Consider the following 24,635-nt stretch of genomic DNA (forward strand, 5'->3'; position numbering starts at 1 on the left):
GCTATGTATTACAAAAACAAGGAATGAATTTTTTTAAAGGTAGCACGCAAGCAATTTACTTTAGAATGGCAGAAAAATACCACATAGTAGGTAGTTATGGTGGACACAAATTGCATAGGTTTTGGCTCAAGGTTTTGGATGCACGAGAAGCATTCCCTCTCAGTACAAGGCTTTGGCTAGCAAGGTTGTTTGAAGCAAACACAAGTATGAACCGGTACATCAAAACTTACATAAGAACATATTGCAAGCATTATAAGACTCTACACCGTCTCCTTATTGTTCAAACACTTTTACCAGAAAATATCTAGACTTTTAGAGAGACCAATCATGCAAACCAAATTTCAACAAGCTCTACAGTAATTCTCCACTAATAGGTTCAATCTACATGATGCAAGAGCTTAAACATGATCTATTTGAGAACTCAAAACAATTGCCAAGTATCAAATTATTCAAGACAATATACCAATTACTACATGGATCATTTTCTGTTTCCAACCAAATAGCAATGAACGAAGCAGTTTTCAACCTTCGCCATGAACATTAAAAGTAAAGCTAAGAACACCAGTGTTCATATGAAACAACGGAGCGTGTCTTTCTCCCACACAAAGAATGCTAGGATCCGAGTTTATTCAAACAAAAACAAAAATAAAAGCATACAGACGCTCCAAGTAAAGCACATAAGATGTGACAGAATAAAAATATAGTTTCACTAGAGGTGACCTGATAAGTTGTCGATGAAGAAGGGGATGCCTTGGGCATCCCCATGTTTAGATGCTTGAGTCTTCTTGAAATATGCAGGGATGAACCACGGGCGCATCCCCAAGCTTAGACTTTTCACTCTTCTTGATCATATTGTATCATCCTCCTCTCTTGACCCTTGAAAACTTTCTCCACACCAAACTCAAAACAAACTCATTAGAGGGTTAGTGCATAATCAAAAATTCACATTTTCAGAGAGGACACAATCATTCCTAACACTTCTGGACATTACCCAAAGCTACTGAAAGTTAATGGAACAAAGAAATCCATCCAACACAGTAAAAGAGGCAATGTGAAATAAAAGGCAGAATCTGTCAAAACAGAACAGTCCGTAAAGACGATTTTTTTAGAGGCACTTAACATGCTCAGATGAAGAAGCTCAAATTTAATGAAAGTTGCGTACATATCTGAGGATTACTCATGATTTTTCGCAGATTTTTCTGAGTTACCTACAGAGAGATCTACTCAAATTCGTGACAGCTAGAAATCTGTTTCTGCGCAGAAATCCAAATCTAGTATCAACCTTACTGTCAAAGACTTTACTTGGCACAACAATGCAATAAAGTAAAGATAAGGAGAGGTTGCTACAGTAGTAACAACTTCCAAGACACAAATATAAAATAAAAATTGCAGAAATAAAATGATGGGTTGTCTCCCATAAGCGCTTTTCTTTAACGCCTTTCAGCTAGGCGCAGAAAGTGTAACTCAAGTATTATCAAGAGATGAAGCATCAATATCATGATTTTCCTTAAAAACACAACTTGTTACAGTGGGTATCTTAGATGCTCCATTATCTAAATTTCCCATAGTGGTACTAAGGGTTTTATCTGTTTTAGGTTTATAATAATTCTTTGGCTTAGGCACCTTAGAGACATACATGAACTTTTTCTCCTTACCCACATAAGCTTTCTCCTTAAACTTAAGAGAAGAAAAAGTTGAACCCAAGGTTCCCATAGCTTTTTCAAGTTCACCAATCCTATGGGTTTGATTATCATGGATAGCACAAGTTTCTAAGACAGTAATTCTTTCATCAATTCCTCCTAGAGATTTATCAAGTTTATCAGTATTATCAAGTAATATTCCCAATTTAGTTTCAACACTTGGAAGATTTTTCTCTATGACCTCTAACTTTTTCATGACATCCTCAAGAGAGATTTCATTTTTAACTTCATTAACAGGTGGTATTCCAACTAGACTCTCAATAATGCAACTAGCTTCTAAAGAAGGAGTGCCTACGAAATTACCTCCCGCAAGAGTATCAAGAACATACCTATTCCAGCTAGAGATACCAACATAAAAATTCCTAAGGAGGATACTAGTGGAGTGTTTCTTAGTGCACCTATGATGAGCATCACTAATTCTATACCAAGCATCTTTAAAACTTTCTCCCCCTTGTTGCTTAAACGAACGAACTTCAACTTCAGGATTACTCATTTTAGCAATAAAAATAAACTAAGCAAAACCGAATTAAATAAAATAAAAACAAGTAACTAATTTTTTTTGTTTTTGATATAGAGAAAGCAAACAAAACAGAAAATAAAATAAAGTAAAGCAAGACAATAACAAAGTAAAGAGATTGGATGTGAGAGACATCCCTTGCAGCGTGTCTTGATCTCCCCGGCAACGACGCCAGAAAAAGAGTTGTTGCCGTGGGAGTTAGCAATCTCTGTGGTGTAACTTTTTCTTCAGGTCCCCGGCAACGGCGCCAGAAAAAGAGCTTGATAACGCGTTGATGGCGTGTATTTCACACGTTCGTTGGGCAACCCCAAGAGGAAGGTATGATGCGCACAGCAGCAAGTTTTCCCTCAGAAAGAAACCAAGGTTTATCGAACCAGGAGGAGCCAAGAAGCACGTTGAAGGTTGATGGCGGCGGGATGTAGTGCGGCGCAACACCAGGGATTCCGGCGCCAACGTGGAACCCGCACAACACAACCAAAGTACTTTGCCCCAACGAAATAGTGAGGTTGTCAATCTCACCGGCTTGCTGTAACAAAGGATTAACCGTATTGTGTGGAAGATGATTGTTTGCAGAGAAAATAGTAAAACAAGTATTGCAGCAGATTTGTATTTCAAGTATTAAAGAATGGACCAGGGTCCACAGTTCACTAGAGGTGTCTCTCCCATAAGATAAAAGCATGTTGGGTGAACAAATTACAGTCGGGCAATTGACAAATAGAGAGGGCATAACAATGCACATACATGTCATGATAAGTATAGTGAGATTTAATTGGGCATTACGACAAAGTACATAGACCGCCATCCAACTGCATCTATGCCTAAAAGTCCACCTTCGGGTTATCGTCCGAACCCCCTCCAGTATTAAGTTGCAAAGCAACAGACAATTGCATTAAGTATGGTGCGTAATGTAATCAACAACTACATCCTCGGACATAGCGCCAATGTTTTATCCCTAGTGGCAACAACACAACACAACCTTAGAACTTTCTCGTCACCGTCCCGAGTGTCAATGCGAGGCATGAACCCACTATCGAGCATAAATACTCCCTCTTGGAGTTAAGAGCAAAAACTTGGCCGAGCCTCTACTAGTAACGGAGAGCATGCAAGATCATAAACAACACATATGTAATAACTTGATAATTAACATAACATAGTATTCTCTATCCATCGGATCCCGACAAACACAACATAGAGTATTACAGATAGATGATCTTGATCATGTTAGGCAGCTCACAAGATCCAACAATGAAGCACAATGAGGAGAAGACAACCATCTAGCTACTGCTATGGACCCATAGTCCAGGGGTGAACTACTCACTCATCACTCCGGAGGCGACCATGGCGGCGTAGAGTCCTCCGGGAGATGAATCCCCTCTCCGGCAGGGTGCCGGAGGAGATCTCCGAATCCCCCGAGATGGGATCGGCGGCGGCGGCGTCTCGGCAAGGTTTTCCGTATCGTGGTTTTTCGCATCGGGGGTTTCGCGACGGAGGCTTTAAGTAGGCGGAAGGGCGAGTCGGGGGTTGACGAGGGGCCCACACCACAGGGCGGCGCGGGCCCCCCCTTGGCCGCGCCGCCTTGTGGTTTGGCCACCTCGTGGCCCCACTTCGTATGCTCTTCGGTCTTCCGGAAGGTTCGTGGCGAAATAGGCCCCTGGGTCTTCGTTTCGTCCAATTCCGAGAATATTTCGTTACTAGGATTTCTGAAACCAAAAACAGCAGAAAACGAGCAATCGGCACTTCGGCATCTTATTAATAGGTTAGTTCCAGAAAATGCACGAATATGACATAAAGTGTGCATAAAACATGTAGGTATCATCAATAATATGGCATAGAACATAAGAAATTATCGATACGTCGGAGACGTATCACGCGTGAAGCACACGTCCGTTGGGAACCCCAAGAGGAAGGTGTGATGCGTACAGCAGCAAGTTTTCCCTCAGTAAGAAACCAAGGTTATCGAACCAGTAGGAGATGAAAGCCACGTGAAGGTTGTTGGTGAAGGAGTGTAGTGCGGCGCAACACCAGGGATTCCGGCGCCAACGTGGAAACTGCACAACACAATCAAAATACTTTGCCCCAACTTAACAGTGAGGTTGTCAATCTCACCGGCTTCCTGTAAACAGAGGATTAAACGTATGGTGTGGAGAATGATGTTTGTTTGCAAAGAACAACAGAGAACAATGATTGCAGTAGATTGTATTTCAGATGTAAAAGAATGGACCTGGGTCCACAGTTCACTAGTGGTGTCTCTCCAATAAGAAATAGCATGTTGGGTGAACAAATTACGCGCTTGGGCAATTGACAAATAGAGAGGGCATAACAATGCACATACATATCATGATGACTAATATGAGATTTACTTAGGGCATTACGACAAAGAACATAGACCGCTATCCAGCATGCATCTATCTATCTTCTATGCCTAAAAAGTCCACCTTCGGGTTGGCATCCGCACCCCTTCCAGTATTAAGTTGCAAACAACGGACAATTGCATTAAGTATGGTGCGTAATGTAATCAACACAAATATCCTTAGACAAAGCATTTATGTTTTATCCCTAGTGGCAACAACACATCCATAACCTTAGAACTTTCTGTCACTGTCCCAGATTCAATGGAGGCATGAACCCACTATCGAGCATAAATACTCCCTCTTGGAGTTACAAGTATCAACTTGGCCAGAGCCTCTACTAGCAACGGAGAGCATGCAAAATCAGAAACAACACATATATGATAGATCAATAATCAACTTGACATACTATTCCATATTCATCGGATCCCAACAAACAGAACATGTAGCATTACAAATAGACGATCTTGATCATGTTAGTCAGCTCACAAGATCTAAACATGATAGCACAAGAGGAGAAGACAACCATCTAGCTACTGCTATGGACCCATAGTCCAAGGATGAACTACTCACGCATCAATCCGGAGGTGGGCATGATGATGTAGAGCCTTCCGTGATGATTCCCCTCTCCGGCAGGGTGCCGAGGCGATCTCCCGAATCCCCGAGATGGGATTGGCGGCGACGGTGTCTCTGGAACTTTTCTCGTATCGTGGCTCTCGGTACTAGGGTTTTCGCGACGGAGTGAATAAATAGGCGAAGGGGCAGAGTCGGGAGGCGACCGAGGGGCCCACCCCATAGGCCGGCGCGGCCAGGGGCCCCACCGTGCCGCCTTGTGGGGTGGCCGCCTCGCGGCCCCCCTTCGTCTCCTCTTCGGACTTCTGGAAGGCTCCGTGCAAAATAAGACCGTGGGCTTTTGCTTCGTCCAATTCCGAGAATATTTCCTGTGTAAGATTTCTGAAACCAAAAACAGCGTAAAACAGAACCGGCGCTTCAGAGCATCTTGTTAATAGGTTAGTGCCGGAAAATGCATCAAAATGATGTAAAGTGTATATAAAACATGTGAGTATTGTCATAAAACTAGCATGGAACATAAGAAATTATAGATACGTTTGAGACGTATCATGTATGCAGCGGAATATTGATGTATTATCCCCTCCTCACTAAGAAAATCATTGGGTGTGTAGTTCTTGAACTCAGAGCCGTTGTCACTTCTTATTGCCAATATAGTGAGGTTGTGTTGACGTTGCATCTCGGTGGCAAAGTCGATGAAGATTTGTTGAGTCTCATCTTTCTTCTTGAGAAAATAGACCAAAGTATATCTCGAATAGTCATCAACAATCACCAAGCAATGTTTCTTTGCATCAAGACTTGCATGAGTGGTAAGACCAAAAAGATCCACATGAAGGAGCTCCAAGATCCTCTTGGAAGTGATAATAGTCTTGCTTGGGCGCGGAGAGTCATGCATTTTGCCTTCAACACAAGCCATACAAACACGATATTTGGCAAAAGAAACATTCTCCATTAGTCCCACAATATGGTTCCCCTTGTGAAGACTTTGCAAAGTTCTCATGTTGACATGGGCCAAGCGGCGATGCCACAACAAACCCACATCCGCCTTTCCGATAAGTCCACCACATACAAGTTGTGTTCGCGATACCCAACGAAAGAGACTTTTAGAGTCTTGCTCCACAAGAGGACCACAACATCTTTATCAATAAATATGGTCAAACCCATCTTGCCAAGGGCGTAAACAGACAATAAATTGTAACCAAGGGTTTTGACAAGCATGACATCCACAAGAGTAATGTTGTGTGCAACCACAACCTTGCCAAAACCCAATACCTCGGATGTTGAATTATCACCAAAGGAGACGGTGATTTCATGAATGTTGGGCCTCAACTTCTTGACGAGATTCTTGCCGCCGATCATATAACTTGTGCATCCACTATCAAGCACCCATTTTGAACCTCCTGCAAGTATAGTCCTACATGAGATCAATTCTTGGATTTAGGTACCCATTTTTCAATGGGTCCTCTTTTGTTAGCAACAAGGGTCTTTGGGACTCAAATAGACCAAGCAATATAACCATCATAAGGGCCAACATATTTTGCATAAACATCACCATAATAATCTTTAAATAAAACATAGTGAGGGTTAGCAATTCCCGCATGATCATCATTAGTGGTTTTGGCCTTTGGGGCATCACCATTAATGACCACCTTCTTCTTTTTTGTGCGGGCTTGGCCTTCTTCTTGTTTGCCTTCTTTGCCTTGGCATTATAGCCAATGCCCTCCTTCCCATTGTTTGACCTTTGCTTACTCAAGAGGTCATCCAAAGATAGCTTACTTTGGGGAGAGGAGGCCTTAGCAAGTTCATCCTTCAACCTAGAATTTTCCTCAACAATAATTTCATGATCGCAAGTAGAGGTAGAAGAGCTAGGCACATCATATTTAGCAAGCCTAATTTGAAGTTGCTCATTAGACTTGGAGAGGAGAGAGTGTTCACTCTTCAAGGTTTTGTGAGCCTTGTCTAGATCATCTAGATCCTTCACAAGTTTCTCATGATCAACATCAAATTTGGTCTTTTCCTTTTTAAGCACTTTTACCTTAGCCCTAGCAAGTTCTATTTCTTTGGTGAGTTTAGCAATTTCATCTTGATGGTCTTCAAGATTTTCTAGTTTCTCTTCAAGAGAGGCTCTAGTCTCTTGTTCTTCCTTGAGAGAATTTTTTAAAGAGGCAATTTCAAGAGAATCCTCTCTTTCTATTTGACATTTTTTTATCAAGGATATCATCTAGTTGTGCTAGACGACACATGAGAGTCCCAACATGCTTTTCGGTGTCACCTTTCAAGTTAAGCATGAACTCATCAAACTCAAGCATTTCTTGTTTAATTTTTAAGCTAGCATGATCAACCCCTTGAGTATTTGGAATGTTAGCTAGGCATAGAGGGGTTAGGGGATGATACCTCAGAAGATTTAGCCATGAAGCAATTTTCTTCCTTCATGTGAATATTCTCATTGGGGGATTCAATTGGTGATGAAGAGGTAGTGGAGCTGGAAGAAAGAGCAACCAACCCATTGGAAGTTTCATCTTCTCCTTCTTCATCATCATCCGCGGATGTGTATTCTTCTTGAGTTGAGAGCACAATAGATGTATCCAAGGAAGACCTTGCCATGAAGCAATGTCCATTTTTGATGTGAGGGTTCTCATTGGGTGATTCAAAGAGGATTAAGAGGGAATATTGGTGGTGGCAATGGCAGCCACTTCCTTTGAGGTCTCTTCTTCATCACTATCAATATTGTCATCAGAAGAATACTCTTATGTAGTCATTAGCACAATCCTTGATGACCTCTTGTTCTTCTTATTCTTGAAGTAGAATTTCTTGTTGGGGGCCTTTGAATCTTTGCTCTTGTCCTTGGGAATGAGCCTTCCACCACGAGTTTCTCTATTCTCATAGGGACACCGAGCGATGAAATGGAACTTTTCACCACAGTTGAAGCAAGATCTTGATCTTGGGCCCGAGATCTTGAACCCACTTGCGTTGTTTCTCTTGATGTTTTCTTCCTTCGCTTTGGATGGATCAACCCAAAAGGTTCTTGCATGAAATGCCACATGGTCATGGTAGTGGTATTCCAAATCCTCCGGATAGGACATGCTCCAAGAGGTTGTCAATCTTTGCCCCAACATACAGTGAGGTTGTCAATCTCACCGGTTTTGCTTAACACAAAGGATTAAATATATAGTATGGAAAGAGATGTTTGTTTGCAGTGGAATTAAAGAGAACAGTGCTTGCAGTAAGTAAACAAAACAAGATCATTGTATCAGTGTAAAGGAAAGGGCCGGGGTCCACAGTTCACTAGAGGTGTCTCTCCATAAAGATAAATAACATGCTGGGAGAACAAGTTACAGCTGGGCAATTGACAGAATACTAACCATACATGACAAGATGATTACTATGAGATTCATTTGGGCATTACAACATAATACATAGACCATAATACAACTGCGTCTATGACTAATAATCCACCTTCCGGTTATCGTTCGAACCCTTTCCAGTATTAAGTTGCAAGCAATAGATTATCTCATTAAGCAATGTGTGTAAAGTAAACAATAGAATTACCCTCAGATAAAACATTGTTGTTTTCTCCCTAGTAGCAACAACACATCTACAATCTTAAAACTTATTGCCACTCTTCCGTGAAAACTAGAGGCGTGAACCTACTATCGAGCATAAATACCCCCTCTTGGAGTCACAAGCATCTACTTGGCCAAAGTATCTACTAGCAACTGAGAGCATGCAAGATCACAAATAACATATAACAAGAATATATAATCGATCTCAACATAGTATTCAATATTCATCGGATCCCGACAAACACAACATGTAGCATTACATAAGGATGATCTTGATCATGTAGGGCAGCTCACAAGATCTAAACATGAGGCACAAATTGGAGAACACAACCATCTAGCTACAGCTATGGACCCATAGTCCAGGGATGAACTACTCACGCATCACTTCGGAGGTGGGCATGACGATGTAGATGCCTCCGATGATGATTTCCCCCTTTGGCACGGTGCCGAGAAGAGCTTCAGAACCCTCCCGAGCTAGGGTCTGCAATGGCGGCCGCGACGGAACTTTTCGTGGATGGAGGCTCAGGTGTTTAGGTTTTTCCCGAGATCTTGAATGAATAGGCGGAGAGGAGATATCGGTGGAGGCCAGGGGGCCACGCCACCCCTAGGTGCAGGCCAGGGCCAGGCTACGCTTAGGTGTGCTCTGGCCGCCCTGAGCCTCTTCTTCGACCCCCTCCTCGGACTCTATCTTCGTTACGGTAAAATATTGAATTCGGCTTTTGTTTCGTCCAATTCCGAGAATATTTCCTGTACAACTTTTCTGAAATACAAAACAACGTGAAAATAGGGAACTGGCACAGTGGCATCTTGTCAATAGGTTAGTGCCGGAAAATATATAAAAGTGCAACGAAGTGTAAGCAAAACATATATAAATTATTGTAGAACAAGCATGTATCATCAAAAATTATAGATACATTTGCAACATATCAGATACTTCTACATATTTTATCAAAATTTTCTGCTATGCCATTCATATTGGTAGGAGATGCAACTTTGAATTTTAATCATTGTTTCTTGGTGCCACACTTGCAGGGTACCATCAAGGATTTTCTCCCATATTTCATGACTTGACACATCCTTTTCGTTATAGAGATTGAGACCCCCAGCCACTGCATCAAAATGATGCACATGAATTTTTTTAGTATACTATTCAACAAAATCTGGTAAGATACAAAGATTAACCCTTGGACAAATATGACACATGCTCGCTTGGGTAGAAAGCCAATCAAATTGATACACATTACATTGTAGTGCATGTTAAACTATATATATATTGCCAAACACCACATATATTAAGGAAGACATATTAATTTTGATACTACAACTTTTATGGTATAGAAGATTTGGAACTATAAACCATGTGGGCTGTAGCTGCCCTCTTCGATCTACTCACCGAGCCACCAGTCTCCTCGGCAACCGTATCAACCCTCTCTACATGCACATGGGTACACCTTCTTCACATAAGAAGGACATTACTCGGAGTTTCATGTCAAGCTTCGCCATTGGTAGTAGGTGCGCTCCTTCTTCAGAGATGAATTATCTTTTAGAATGGAGATGTTCTCCTTCGATAGAGATAAGTTCTCCTTTGGTAGAGATAAGTTCTCATTCAAGAGAACGACGTACTCATTCGATAGCTTCACAGCATGGTTTACCAGATGTGCGTTCACATCTTAGAGCTTGGACGCATGGCCTATCAACTCGCGCGACTCGTCGACGAGTGAGCGCCGGATTACATGTAGAGACACTTCATGTTGTCGTCATTCTTTAGATGGTAGATTCACAGAGCGACCCTGTGTCACACAAGATATTATACTAATAAAATGCAAGACTTTAACTTCAATAGCAATATAGTACTGCTTGCAACACTTAAACTTTAATACTCATAGTAGTATACAAGACTTAAACTTCAATAGTAATAGTAATATGCAAGACTTAACTTCAATTGTAATAATAATATGAGTGTGGAGTAATAAAGTTTTAAACTAAGAATGAAACAAGAACTAATAAAGTTTGCCATATGCATCAATCGATCGAGAGGTTGGATCTCCATTTCGAAAGAGAAAAAAGTTGCGGTAAAGTTTGAAGGACAAACTAGGGAAGTACTAATGCAGCTAGCATGACAATAATGAACTAAGACATATTAGTGCAGTAGAAATCCTTTGAACATTGTTTGGTGGACGTGTTTTCATATGGTTCAGTGACTATATATTATCTAGGTCTTACTTAATAAAAACACATTTAATCTGTTTGGCAGGAAAGTATTGGACAAGACCAGCCGCGGGGATCCCTAAAAAACACTTCCACACACGTCGGATTGACGTGAAATCGCAACACCTCGCCGCTCTCGCGTTTCTGGTCGTTGCACGAGAAGGCCGATACGTGCTCCGATTGCTGCTTCTCCTTCCAGGTCTCAACCCCGGTTTAACATGGATGAGGCCTCCACCCCGGTTTAACATGGATGAGGCTGATAAATTGATTCCGATGAAAAATTACAAGTCGCCAAGCCTGCTGGCACGGATCACGTGAATAGAAATTGGACCACTAATAAGCACCAAGTATCCCTTAACAAAACTAATAATGCCCAGGCCGAGGTTGACCAGGTTAAGGTCAACATCTTTTACTCACATCATATTGTATATCTCAGTAAAATCATAAGCAAAACCACCAAACTGATTCTTCGGAACCAAGTTCACAAGGGCCGTTTATATGTAGTTTTAAAGTTGAATAAATTTTAACCTTTTTCATACATATACTTAGAGCATCTCCAGCCGCGTCCCCCAAAGAGTCCCTCAAGCGGCGCCGAATCAAACGTTTGGGGACGTGTTTTCTTCGTTCCGCGTTTGGGGGACGTCGCTCCCCAGCTGCGTCCCCTAAACAAAATTTCAGATATTTTAAACTTAAGCGAATTCATTCAAACTTGGTATGTATTAAATAGATTCGAACGAAATTTAATGAAATTTAAACTAAATCCTAATCTAGTAGTACTTGCGGCGGCCAGAGGCATCGTAGTACTGATGAAAGTTGTACATGTCATCGGTGACGACCTCCTGCTTGACGCGCTCGTCGGGCTCGTCCTTCACCATGCCGCTTGGCCTAGCCTCGCCATCGTCGGTGAGGTCCACGAGCGGCTTCCCGGTGTCGCGGATGGATATGGCGATCGCCGCCTCGAGGTCGCCCCTCCAGGCGTCATTGTCGTTCAGCGACGCCAAGCACGAGACACGTCCCTGCGTCGTCTGGGAAAGCTGGGACGCCATTAACGTCGCTTGACCAAAAGTAGACGACGGTGTTTTAGGCTTTCGACCCGCTGACGCGTCAGGCCCACATCTCCTCGCCTCGCTTTTCGTTGTGTCCGGCGTGCCCGGAGCGTCCCCTATGTAGCGGAGACAGGCTCGAGACGTCAAACACCGTATTGGACCGCGCCGGATAAAAAGAGGCTTTGGGGCACACGGCTGAGAACGTTTTCTGGTCCGGCGCCTCCCAAATCCCTTTGGGAAACGCGGCTGGAGATGGGAGATGTTCTTAGTTCTCGTTTGCAACGTGTCAATCCCTGAATATATTCTTGATTCACGGCGCAACACCAATTTGTCGAGTTACAACTCAAAATAATATGTTGAGTTGCCTACCTAGTCTTATTTGTCTAATCTTCTCATTCTTAAGTTGGGTGAACTTTTCTATTAAGTCCTTGCTTTCTCGAGCCTAAAATACTAAGATCGAGCGGGTTTGCCAGTTGATTGAGATGCTTCCGTACAACAATTTGTCAGTGAGACCTTGACCTTCTGACCAGCCTAAGAAAAAACATTCCTGATACTTCTACACTAGTCAATATGATACACAATGCAGTACGGCTACAAAGTGAAAATTCTCAGGCAAAGGGAAGACATCAGCACATATGATTGCTACAGCAAGGGGTGGTGATAAATACAGATTGGATGTCATCCGTCAAAGAAAAAAAAAGGAGGGAAAACTTCTTTTCTGGGTGAGAAATAAGGCCATACACAGACACCAACGGTGCCCGGTGCAGGCAGGTTATAATCCTTTAACTCATCTTTCGGTAAGATAACTGAGGCCGGTAGCTCAGTGCCATAGTTGCATAATACACAACGAACCAGCTAAACTAACCGTTGAGACATACAGTGACCAGCTCAGGTGTTTGCCGTCGCTTATGATTCCTTGCCATGGCACCATTGGAGCAAAAGCCCAAACGCTTTGACCCAAGGGGCGTTGTTATGGCGCTGCCCTTGATTCTCCATAATGAATTACCCCAGCCAGGACAGCTGCATATAATCCTCATCATACTGACTTTCTAATGTTTCCGGCCACTCTATTGAGAGGGTTTCCAATCATACTGAATATTATTGAAGCTATTTGCTGCTCTAAGTCCACCCAACAGCTGATTTCCCATGTCATGCTGGTGCTGGTGCTGGTGCTGCTGGCCCAACTGTGATAGGTCATGTGCACTGTGGTGCATTCCCATTCTACCATTCATTGCCATTGCATTATTCGTCATTGCCATTCTGAGTCCACTGGCTGCAGGATTCAAACCGAACCCGCCCATGGCCCCAAATCCCATTCCTCCCATTCCGGAGTGATTTGTGACGGCGTTACCAACTAAGCAGTTAGCCCCATTAATACCAGGGGTAAGCCCATTTGGCCTCTTCATGTCATTCCCTGCATGGCCAACACCATTCATTTGTGATGACATCATCTCTTGCAAGATTCTCTGAACCGAGCTTTGGGCATCACTTGGCTCAGACTCCTGAGGCCGAGTTGATGGAGGCTGCATTGGAGGTAGGTTTGGTGATACTGCTGGGGGAGAACTGAGTTGGTTTGCGTTCTGAAGGGTCGGCATCATGTTGTTGTTGGGTGACGTAGGCACCTGCGAAGGGAAAGGACTAGATGGATTTGACTGTAACGAGCTTGCTGAGTTCACCCTGGGAATTGCACCATTATTCCCACTGTTATACTGGCTATTTGCGCTGCACATTGGATGATCTTGTCTAGAATCCATTGAACCTTGGAGGAGCCCAACAACTGTTGGTGAGGGTGCAGATGTAGAGGGTGCACAGTTGAGCGAATTATTTGATGTGGCATCCGCATTAGCAGAGGCAGAAACCTGAACACCAGCCATAGGAGCAGAATTTTGACCACTCTGGTTTGAACTCTGGGGAACAGATTGTTGCTCTTCAGGCGGTTGCTGCTGTGATTGAAGAGGGTTGATCCCTGATGGAGTCCTGCGAGGAAACTTGTGCAGGCTATCTGAATAGAAAAACAGTGGGTGTTACAAACAAATATAGATATAAAAATATAACAAAAAACAGATAACAGCATGCCAATAACTGTTGTTCTTATGTGGTCGATAATTAGAAAAAATATGGCAGGAACCAACTAAAATCATAGCCATCGCCCATAAGGACATGGTGTAGTCGCCAACTGTTTACTTAAGGGCAGGGGCGCCTTTGGTAGCCTGCGTGACCCCCAACCAGACTCGCCAGGTGCGGTTTTCGGGTGTTTGGATGCCTGCACGAGGACTTGGGCCTGGCAGGCCTGCTGCTTAAAGCATCCTTCAGCCAGGCCTGCTGCAAACGCTCAATTCGGCTGTTTCCAGCGAGCCAGGCCCGAGGGTGCATAAGGGAGGCCTAGGCTGTGCATGCGGAGGCGGGCCAGAGACGCAGCGTCCCTTCAGGAACACAGATCATTTATTCCCTCACCGGCCACTCTCATTGTCACTCGCTCACTCTCCTATCCACTTCTCACCCTCTCTGTCTCCCTCCATCAACGACCACCACCACGGCAACAGCGATGGCGTCTACTCCCTCTACAGCGACGCCTTCGTCCTCTGTGACGGTGTCGCATCCCATCATCGATAGCAGCAATGGAAGTAAGTAATCCCCTCACATTATGTTAGGATGATGACGCGCCGTAGTTTAGTTCTAATCTTGGGTTCTAATTCTTGTTTGTGTAGACTATGATTACATGGAAGCAAAATTTGGAGTTGGATCCCATCATTGTGAATAGTAGGAAGTTCGATTTGGGCAGGGATTGATGGGCTGATGATGATTTTTTAGACCACCATGCATGTTTGCTTGGTCGATCTGTAGGCTGATGATGACTTGTGAGGCTACCGTTCATGTTTGCTTGGTCAATCTGTAGGCCAATGACTAACTGCAATGCCGTAGCATGGCAACAATGGCACTCATGGGGATTGGTGTAACCAAAGTTAGCCCTCTCTTAATGATGTAATGGTGGTGAACATGGTACTGTTATGCATTGGCTCCATGCAGTGTGGAGGTTATATTATGGTAACCTAGAACTTTAGTTGACACGCATGTCAAGTTCTATCATTGTGTGATTCTGTTGCCTAGAATGTGATATGATTACTTAGTTTTGCGGAGAGGTGAACTGCTAGTAAGCTCACCACTCTTAACAGAAGGTTACCACATCACCCAGATGCAGGCAAGCAAACACCAGCAATCTGCATCAGCCCAGCCCAAAACGCCTATACAGGCAACCAAAAGCCAGGGCATTGTCCACCCACCCACTCATCCGATGCAAGCACCCACATGCCAGGCCGGAAAGTGCCATAGGCCTGTTCTTGGTTGGTCTGGTTGAGCGGATCCTGGCTTGCCAACTCATGCAGGCAACCAAACGCGCCCTGGAAGTCTTGTCAGCGGGATAAAATAAAGAAAACGACTGCCAGAAAAGATGAGAAAGGAAAGGCAATCAGGAGGATATAGTTTCTGTTTCCTGGGCATGGTTGGGATATTTGAAACGACCAGTCACGTTGTGCCCTGCATAACCAGATGGTGGCCTGGCCTGAAGAACCTGGCACCACCGTCATACCGTTAACCTTGTTCAGGTGCTCGATTTTGAGCGCCTCGCGTGCAGCTTGGGTGCTAATCCCCACTTAACAAGAGAAGGCAAGATGAGATATGAGAGATGAGCAAAGCAGCTAGCTGACCGCTGCAAGAGCTCAGGCACTGGATGTGGGATGGACCAGGGAAGAGGGTGCTCTATGGAGCGCCGCCGCAGCTCGAAGAGGGTCACATTCTTCTGCAGAAGAGGAAACCTATGGACAGCCTGCCACCACCCATCTCTACTGACCTGCATTTTCCCCCCTTTTTCCTCTATGGTCAGACCCAGGTCACCAAATCTATTATCGCTTAGTACACTTTAAGGCCCAGATCACCAAACAAACACTTGTACCCAAGGCTAGTATGGTCAAGCAAAAATTATCAACATCTCAGGCCCAGGCCAGGCACCACCCTTTCCCAGACATAAACAGGATACAAACAAGCCATTATCCTTTAGAATGGTGATAGAATGTCACCAGCATGAAAACATAATAGCAGTGTTGTTGAAAAATATTGAATGTTTCCCTACCTAACTGCCCTATCGTATTTGAGGGCCATAACTACACAAGTAAAAAGTGTACAAAAGGAAACTTGACCAAAGAAATAATGGCAATTAATTAAGATATATGATACAAATGGACTAGTTTAGGTGTTGTAAACATACAAGTGCAGATGGTATGCCATAATTGCTTAATGCTGATAAATATGAGGTGAGATTGGTCAACCCAGTAAAATGATTAAAATGGCATACCAATTGGTCCAGATCCAGTCTGCCTGCTGTGGTCAATCAAATCTTTCATACAGTTCACCACCTCCGCAATCTGGGAGTATCAATGTTTTGCATGAAATAAGTAGAAGCAACAACAAATGTTACCTACAAATGGAAACTTTTGCAAGAAATCTAACAATAACTTAAATAAATGGAATATAAAAAAATTAACAGGTGAATGGAAACTACATCATATCAGAGTGTACCTGAAGACAGCGGACGTATCGTTTTGTATATCCTAAATCATTTACCAGAGGCACCTCCAGAGCTTTAGCCAATTGACGGGCACATGCCACAAACCTAATGGTATAGGGTTGATATATAAGTACAAATTGTATGAACTCAAGAAAGTGCTAGTTGCTCAAACAAAATGTGATGGACTTATTGAATGGTAATAGTTACTCAAAGAACAGTCAGATTTAAGTGCTACCCTGAAAAGCATACACTGTTAAAGTTCATACAGGGATAGAGTTATAAACAGAGGAGAAGGAAACAATGCTCTTATAGTCAAAGAACAGTTCAACGCGCATAAATAAAACCTAACATGTCCTTTTGCCACAAGACCCGGCCAAAGAGTTGACAGGCTAGCACTATTTGTCTTCGTCGCCTAGCTATAATGTCTATTGTTGGATTCACTCCTATGTTTTTGTAACCTCGTGTCCATTGGTTGGCTGACACTGGTTAGATAGAGGAAAGCTCCGCCTCCAGGTTTTTTGGTCAAGCAACCGGTCCGGTTTCGAGAGCACAGCATAATATCTAGTACCCTGCACATAGTATGTTCTCAACTTCTCATGTCGGCTAAAATGCTATCTTTTCTATAGCAACTGCATTTTCTATATACCTACCTGTTCTACAGTCCGAAAATACTAAGATTTGTTCCGTTCCAGCCTGTTAGGTAATAAATATACACAACCGTTAAGCCTAAACAAATTATTCACCATGCCTGGCAGCATAAGCTTTCATTTGTGTTAGTTGACGCATTACAGACGTGCATTGGAGCAAGAATTCCTGAGTTCAGACTTCAGAGATGTGTGCATAGTCACATGCAGAATAAGCTGCATGCTATTTTGCACAGCTCATTCCGATGCAGTTTCAGTTATATTTTGTAAAGAGACGCATCTCATTTTATGAGTTATAAAGGACATGTGTAATGAGCCGAATATATGACATGGAATATATTGATTTCAGATATTTCATCTTACTCGTAGATATAATCTATCCACTGCACAATGACCTAGTGCTTCTAACATGATATATCACCTCAGAGGCTCGGACTAAGCTTTGCATTCAGAATGCTCAATTGGTAACTTCCTTATTGGCCACACCTAGTCAAAGAGTTCACTGTAGGCATCAAATAAGCAAAGATTCCCACACAAACATTGCTGATCAAATACTTAATCTACTTATGTCTTTGCACCCTGCACAGGATCATGTATCAAATTTCTTGCTGATTAATTTTCTACCAAGGTTTCAAGATGCTGGCGATTGTGTATTTTTTTTCACTGCTCTGGATGGAAAACTCAACTGCATATTTGGCTGTACAGGATTTTATACAAGATAGCATACACCAAATAGATACCTAACTAACAATGTGCTCAATGGCTGGACCAGTATCATATATAGGAAGGAGTAAGACCTCTAGGCTTGTGGGCTTTGGAGAATAGCATTCACCAACCAGTTCACTTACACTTCAATACTCCTCATGTGTGGCTCCCTCAGGCCTAAACATGGACCAAAAGTGGACTGCAATTTTTTATTTATTTAAATTGCGCCAGCGCTGGGTATTGAACTCAAGACCTCTTGGCTCTGATACCATGTAGAATTGCATGCACCAACCAGTTTTCCCAAAAGCTCAAGCTGATGGGGAAGCACTTATCTTCTAAGAAGCATGGATACGGCAGAAACTGCCGATCTGCCGTCCTGATACGGCGGGATACGCAAATTTTGGTGTATCCCCGAAATTCAAATTAAAAAATAGAAAAAATAAAGGGATACGGCGGGACACATTTGGCATACGGCCTGGCCCAACAACACAGCCTCGGCCTGACACCAAACCAGTTATTAGGGCACGAGCCACTCTGCCTCCCCTATCAACGCTGCCTCCTGGATCGAAGCCGCCACCACCTGTACTTGCCACCGCCGCCGCTGCCGGGATTCGACTGGTGACCGCCTCCTCCAGCACCGCAGGTAAACCACCAGCCTCGGCAGATTCTCATCTACATATCAGTCCTTCACTTCCTCAGCCTCTCCTCATTCCTCCACATCGATCCTAGGTAGCATGGCATCTGGGAGCGGTGGAGCCGGTAGCCAATCATCTGTGGGTGACAATAGAGGGTGTCTTAGGGCTGGAGATCCTAGGTATCATATGGGATTATGTGGAGAAGCTTGGTGGTGCTGCTGCTTCCGCTGGTAGCCGTGGAGGAAATGCACAGTTTCGTTGCAATTTCTGTGGCCATCTGAGCCTTGTTAGCTACTATTTATCATGTTCTTGCTGGGCTATTTGACAATGGGGACGAGAATCAATCAAGCACTTGATAAAAGAGACACCAAATGGGGCAGTATTCTCTTTTCTGATCTCTTTCTCATTAATTTTCTGTCATAATTTTATATTACATGGCATATATTTCTTTTATTTTATATATACTCGCTGTATCCCCGAATGGCTGTTTTTGGAAAATGCCGTATCCCGTATCCCTGTATGTGTATCCCCGTCTTTCCGTCCCCGTGTCCGTGCTTTTTAGCTTATTATATTAAACATGCTTGTTGACCCTGTCCCTGGCAGCACAATGATGCCAATAAGGCAAGCTCTATTGCAAGTACAAGGGATATACAGAATACGAACTTTGGTTTACCCTTTTCCTTTTCACGACTTAAACCCTAGGTAATCTCACATCAACCAAAACTACGCTATGATGCTTCCATCACATTTTGCAGAATAAGGAAGCTTTTCATGATGAATGAAGTGAGAACAATGACCATTTTATTTGGAGATGTAACTACAAGGCAAAACTATTTACAAGGAAACTTAAGAGATGGATATTAAACAAAAAATCTAATATCGAAAATAATCATAATGATCCCCCATTTTTTTCCTGCTATGGCCATACATTCCGATTTGAAGCCAGATGTGCCCATGTGTACATGGCAATTAAACTCCTAAGGTTCAGTTCAGTGGCCGCTTGGCATGAAACAAAACTGCAAGCATCCAAACAATCTTATAACAAGATGAGCCAAATCCCAGCTTGCTTCAGCCCTGTCCACAAATCGCAAGCTCATCCATGAAAAGTTCCTATAAAATTATAAATCAAGTTTATGACAATGGGACCCTGGACTCCCCTGCAAGCAGTTGCTTTATTTACCCCCACCTCAAATTTTCCATTACTGCTGTCAGCAACGTCGTTGTTTCTAAGATATGTGCATGGCACATCTTGTGTGAAGTGTGAACCCATCCAGTGCTAATGGTACTACGCAAACTCAAGACATAGACTATTGGATGGCATTTGGTAGGATTAGATGTATGTGTACTGGAGGACCATCTGGTGACTGTACCACCTTGTTGTTTCTAAGATATGTGCATGGCACATCTTGTGTGAACCCATCCAGTGCTAATGGTACTCACGCAAACTCGAGACATAGACTATTGGATGGCATTTGGTAGGATTAGATGTATGTGTACTGGAGGACCATCTGGTGACTGTACCACCTTGTTATAGCATGTAGGCAAGCAGTGGCTGCTCTCCTTTTTCAAAAGTTGCCTGATGAACACTCCTCAGCTGGTTCAGCTAAGGAAGTAAGTATGAGTGAGTCCAATTACCAACTCATTTACTTTTACAAGCCAGGGCATGGGCAAGCTCAGTCAAGCATACCTAACAGCCACGTGTGACATGCCCACCATCCACAAGGGCAATTTCTAATAACGTTTGTAAGTCCTTGGGTCCTAGAGACCAGCTTCACAAAACACTAGCATTTTTCATCCTCGCTGTGCCTAAAAGTGGTAAATCTAGTTGGTACGGTTTGGTCATAGAGGGCCATATGCTAAAACAAAATCAACTATGGTAGCCATTTAATACAGAATAGCTAGGACAAGGCACTGTATGTATACATATTGGCTCCTGAATTGCCATGGTGGCCAATACATCTAAAGCAACACATAGTGGAAGTACAGAATGGCTGACTGTGCATAAATTTCCAAGCGACAGACATGTATGCGTCAGAGAATGTGTGTACAAACCATTAATGATACGACATACGAGAATAAATAGCAGCAGCACCAGCTTGGATAGACCAAATGCTAAGGGAATTTGCAAAATTGACGAAATTAAGATAAAAAAATCAGAAAGCACATCAGGGACAATCTCCTTACGAGTTGCAATTATTCTGCAGGTCCTGAGTTGATAAACTGGTTGGGTTTTGAGCAGCAGCCTGGTATTTCTGTACAACCGCGCCAAGCTGACTAACCTGTAAACATCAAGGTACAAAAATATATCAAACCTCTGTTACCAAATTCAGTATCATGTCTAACACTACACAGTACTAAGTTTTAATACCTGCGGTATTATTGACCTCCGTGGAATAAGTTCCTCATGACGCCTAGCACAGAACTCCCAAGATGCAATCTTCAATAAAAGGGAAAGTACAGGATTGCAACATATGTTAGTCCAAAAGGTACCACTTGTCCAAGAATAATATAAGAGAACACCATAATGAGTAAATGACAGAAAGAACAAAGTATAGAAATGAGAAAGGAATACCTTGAGGTCTGGATTAAAAATTATCCTCAGATGCCCCTCACGTACGACACGCAGTTGATCAAAGACACTTTCTTGAATTGCTTTTGTATAGTCCAGAACAATCTGACCAGATACATTCTTGGACTCACGTGGCATATCGATGTACAGTAGTTCTTCCAATGTACCACTCGCATATTTGATTTGGCATAATCGCGGTAAGACCTCAACTGTTGTCTCTGTTAAGATAACAACATCAGACTCAACTACGAACATGAGTAAGAGAGGAAGATGTGTGAATTAAAATGATGCTTACCGAAGCCCCGGCCAGGCTTCCGATTGCATATTTCGCAGTGCCAGACATCCTGCAAGTGCAAGCACATGGAAACTTACAAACAAGAATCTGAAAGGCAAAAGTATGTGGAAATACAAATACTACGTGCTAATCCAAAACCTCCAACTAACTAATAGAAAAGAATTTACTTGCAGGAATCTAATAAAAGAAAAGAAAAGGAAGAAATGGTCCGGATTCAATGGCAACAGTTATGCTAAACCTGAGGGAAAACTCCAGTAGTTTGACGACCACTTCCATAGAGAGAGACACACCACCTCTTTTTAGCAGTTGGAGCAAAATACTCATTGACAAAGTTTCTCCAGTACTCGATATTGTTATCCTGCATCAAAAAGAACAAGTAATGCCCTAAGATGTAAGAACCTGGCTTTTGCTTGGAGCAAAAAATTACACGCATCAAGACAAACCAACAGAACATACCTGCGGCCTGTTTTGCTGGTGATACATGTAATGGGTCAATCTCTTTGCACAGGTACCTGGCTCATAGGGAGGCGACTTTCCTGGAGTTCTCATGTTTAGACTCTGTTGACGAAGTAGCTGCTGATGCTGCTGTTGTTGTAGTTGTTGTTGCTGCTGCTGCTGCACCTGCTGCTGCTGCTGTTGTAATTGGTTTCTCTGTAAAGGCATGTTTTTCAGAATCTGTTGTTGTTGCTGCTGCTGCATATGCATGATCCGCTGCTGTTGCAAGAGGTTAAGTTGGGCAGCCGCAGCAGCTTGAGGATTCTGCTTTGTGAGCTGCATCAAATGGTGGTGTTGCTGCTGTTGTTGCTGCTGTTGCTGCAAGAATGCTGACGGGTCAGAATTCGGTTGCTCCATCTTCACCGTGCCCAAACCCCTCAACGCCTGCAACTGTTGTGGCTCAAATTTTACATTGCCAGAATTGTGCATCATCTGGGCTGGGCCATTCTGATCAGGATGCCCCGTCTGCTGCTCTAATTTAACTCCACCCATACTGCCACCATTCTCCAACTTCACTGTAGCCTGCGGCTGCGGCCTTTGCATTGGCAAGTGCTGTTGGTTGTAAGACATTGGTAGTTGACGTTGTTGTTGTTGCTGCTGCTGCTGCAAATCTGGCATATCCATCTGCTGCTGCTGCTGCTGCAAATTATCTGAACTTATGTGATTGCCCAAACTAACATGGGAGGATGATGGGAATGACAGAGGATCAGACCCTCCGGCGCCAATCATATCGCCAGCACCATCAAGCCCCCCTCTTTGCTGAAGAGTATTCATCGAAAACCCACCATTTGGTATCTGCCCAGGACCCGGCACAGACCCCCCATTTCCAAAAGACTGTCGGTTTAGCAGGGAGGAGACATTCGAGGCCCCTCCGAGCAGGCCATTTCCACCAAACTGTGAGCGAGGGGAAACAAGAGATGAGAATGGGGACTGTGACTGAAGCATGCCTCCACCACCCATTCCCTGCTGACCACCACTGAGCAGGCTGGAATTCGTCCGGAGAAGCGAAGCAGCACCGACTGGTTGCCCAGGCCCCATTGGGTTTGGCGGCCCCGAGGGCACCATCCTTGGGAGGCAATGGGAGAGGTACGAGCTATGCAGAAACCACACTCCAAGATCGAGTTCTTCACCACTTAACTCTGTGTCCTTTCAGCCCGGCACACCCGTATGATCCACCAAAATTGAGCAGGAACAGACCAGCATCCCCTGAAACCAACGAAAGATTGCAACTTTAGTACACAGGCGTATGATCCAGACCAGCATCTCCTGCAGAAATCTACTTAACACCATTCCCCACAACCCAGCAACAGCTGAAAGAAAAAAAAACTGGAACCCAGCCAGGACTAGTATCCAAAGCAAACTTGTCCTCCTAAAATCTACTGCAACAAACAGTACCAAACACACCCAAAAAGCACAGAGCACGGTAGAAAACCTCCTAGAATGCAGCTCCCTATGCTCGAAATACTCGCAAACCTAGCTCAGATGATTTTTGGTGGATGGATTAATTAATTAATTTTCACAAAGTGAAAGAAAAACTAGTAATGGTAGGCCTAGCTGTGGTTCTGCGGATTAAAGGAGACACAAGAATGCTTGTTTCTTGCACAAAGATTACCATCTGATCCAAGTATTGTCACGTCTCTGATTTTTTACTGGTTATCATCTTGGGCTGCTACATAACTGTTGGAGCAAGTCTCAACTGAGGTACTCTTGGAGAGAGTAGAGGGGATGACGCCAAGTTCAGTGATTAACCGGAAAATAAGGTCCCCAAAATGTTGCTGCTTAGCTAATAAAGTCCCTGAAAGCTGCTACTTCGTCATTTTCAGCCATTTTTTGGACTCTGCTATGCTTTTCACTTTTTTCAGTTGTAGTTGTAAATAATAAATCTGCAGTGCAAGTTCACGCCCCCAGATTACTTAATTATACCTGCTACTTCGCTCTCGTTGTATTGTGGGGTTACCCTACGGTTTGTAGCAATGGAGACCGGAGGCCGCAGGCATCCTGCTGCTGAAAAGAGAAGGAAAAGAAAAGAAAACTCAAACGCGCGCACTCACCGCCACGAAGCCCGCCAGCCGCCTCCAGCACGCGGCTCCAGCCCGCCGGCGATCCGGCGATCCGGAGCTCAAACTTGCGCTGAATCGCGCGGCGCCGCCAGTAGGGGTAGGGGCCCTCGTCCGCGGCAAACCGCGCGCCGCCACTGGCACACTGCCGTCCCCCGCCGCTCCGGCTAGGTTAGAGGCCACCCGCCGCGCCGATGAGGGGCTCAGTCCGTAAAAAAAACAATCTTTTTTCCTCTGCTGTTGGCTGCGTGGGAGCGACGGGATTTGGCTTGGGCCTCTGTGTGGAGAAGGGAAGCGAAGCGAAGCGAAGAGGGGAGAGAGAAAGCGGAAGGAAACAGAAGGAAGAGAAGGGGAAGGAGAAAACGCTGAGACTTTGTCCTTGCGGACGTCAAAATTCCCATTCGATTTGATTAAGATCCGGCGGCCGCGACGTCTGGCATTATGGATTTCCCACTGACGGATGGGGCCAGCGCTCGGCCGAGCCCTGTTGGCGGTGAGAGGGTAGGAGGAGGATGCGGTGGAAGGTGGACATGATTAAGCTGGGATTTTTTGTTTGGGCGTCTGGTTTTATTTTATTAGGGTTATTACTTATTAGTGTGCTGAGGCTGAGCTGAGGTGAAAAGAAGTCAAAAAGGGAGCGTGTGCTCCATGCCACGCCATGGCCAACGGTGTGGCATCGGATATCCTCCTGTCACACACGTGCTCCTCTAACGTGTATAGAA

General features: G+C 43.9%; 1 protein-coding gene across 1 annotated transcript; it reads right to left on the reverse strand.

Moving 5' to 3' along the window:
* Positions 1-12,443: 12,443 nt before the first annotated feature.
* On the reverse strand, positions 12,444-23,989 carry LOC124703557 (transcriptional corepressor SEUSS-like). The gene is made up of 10 exons (XM_047235773.1): positions 23,908-23,989; positions 21,818-23,062; positions 21,600-21,719; positions 21,362-21,410; positions 21,070-21,284; positions 20,866-20,934; positions 20,682-20,776; positions 16,525-16,618; positions 16,301-16,370; positions 12,444-13,954 (listed from the first exon to the last, which is right to left on the reverse strand). The coding sequence occupies exons 2-10, from the start codon at positions 22,919-22,921 to the stop codon at positions 13,020-13,022; spliced, it is 2,751 nt and encodes a 916-aa protein (XP_047091729.1). The 5' UTR covers positions 22,922-23,062; positions 23,908-23,989; the 3' UTR covers positions 12,444-13,019.
* Positions 23,990-24,635: the final 646 nt, after the last annotated feature.

The sequence above is a fragment of the Lolium rigidum genome, chromosome 3 (genome assembly GCF_022539505.1).
Source record: "Lolium rigidum isolate FL_2022 chromosome 3, APGP_CSIRO_Lrig_0.1, whole genome shotgun sequence".
Lineage (NCBI taxonomy): Eukaryota > Viridiplantae > Streptophyta > Magnoliopsida > Poales > Poaceae > Lolium > Lolium rigidum.

Coding starts and splice junctions, on each gene's coding strand:
- LOC124703557 (XM_047235773.1), bottom strand. CDS start 22,921: ATGGTGCCCTCGGGGCCGCCAAACCCAATGGGGCCTGGGCAACCAGTC. Junction 16,371..16,524: donor GATACGTCCGCTGTCTTCAG/GTACACTCTGAT, acceptor TGATACTCCCAG/ATTGCGGAGGTGGTGAACTG. Junction 13,955..16,300: donor GACTGGATCTGGACCAATTG/GTATGCCATTTT, acceptor TTTTCTATTCAG/ATAGCCTGCACAAGTTTCCT.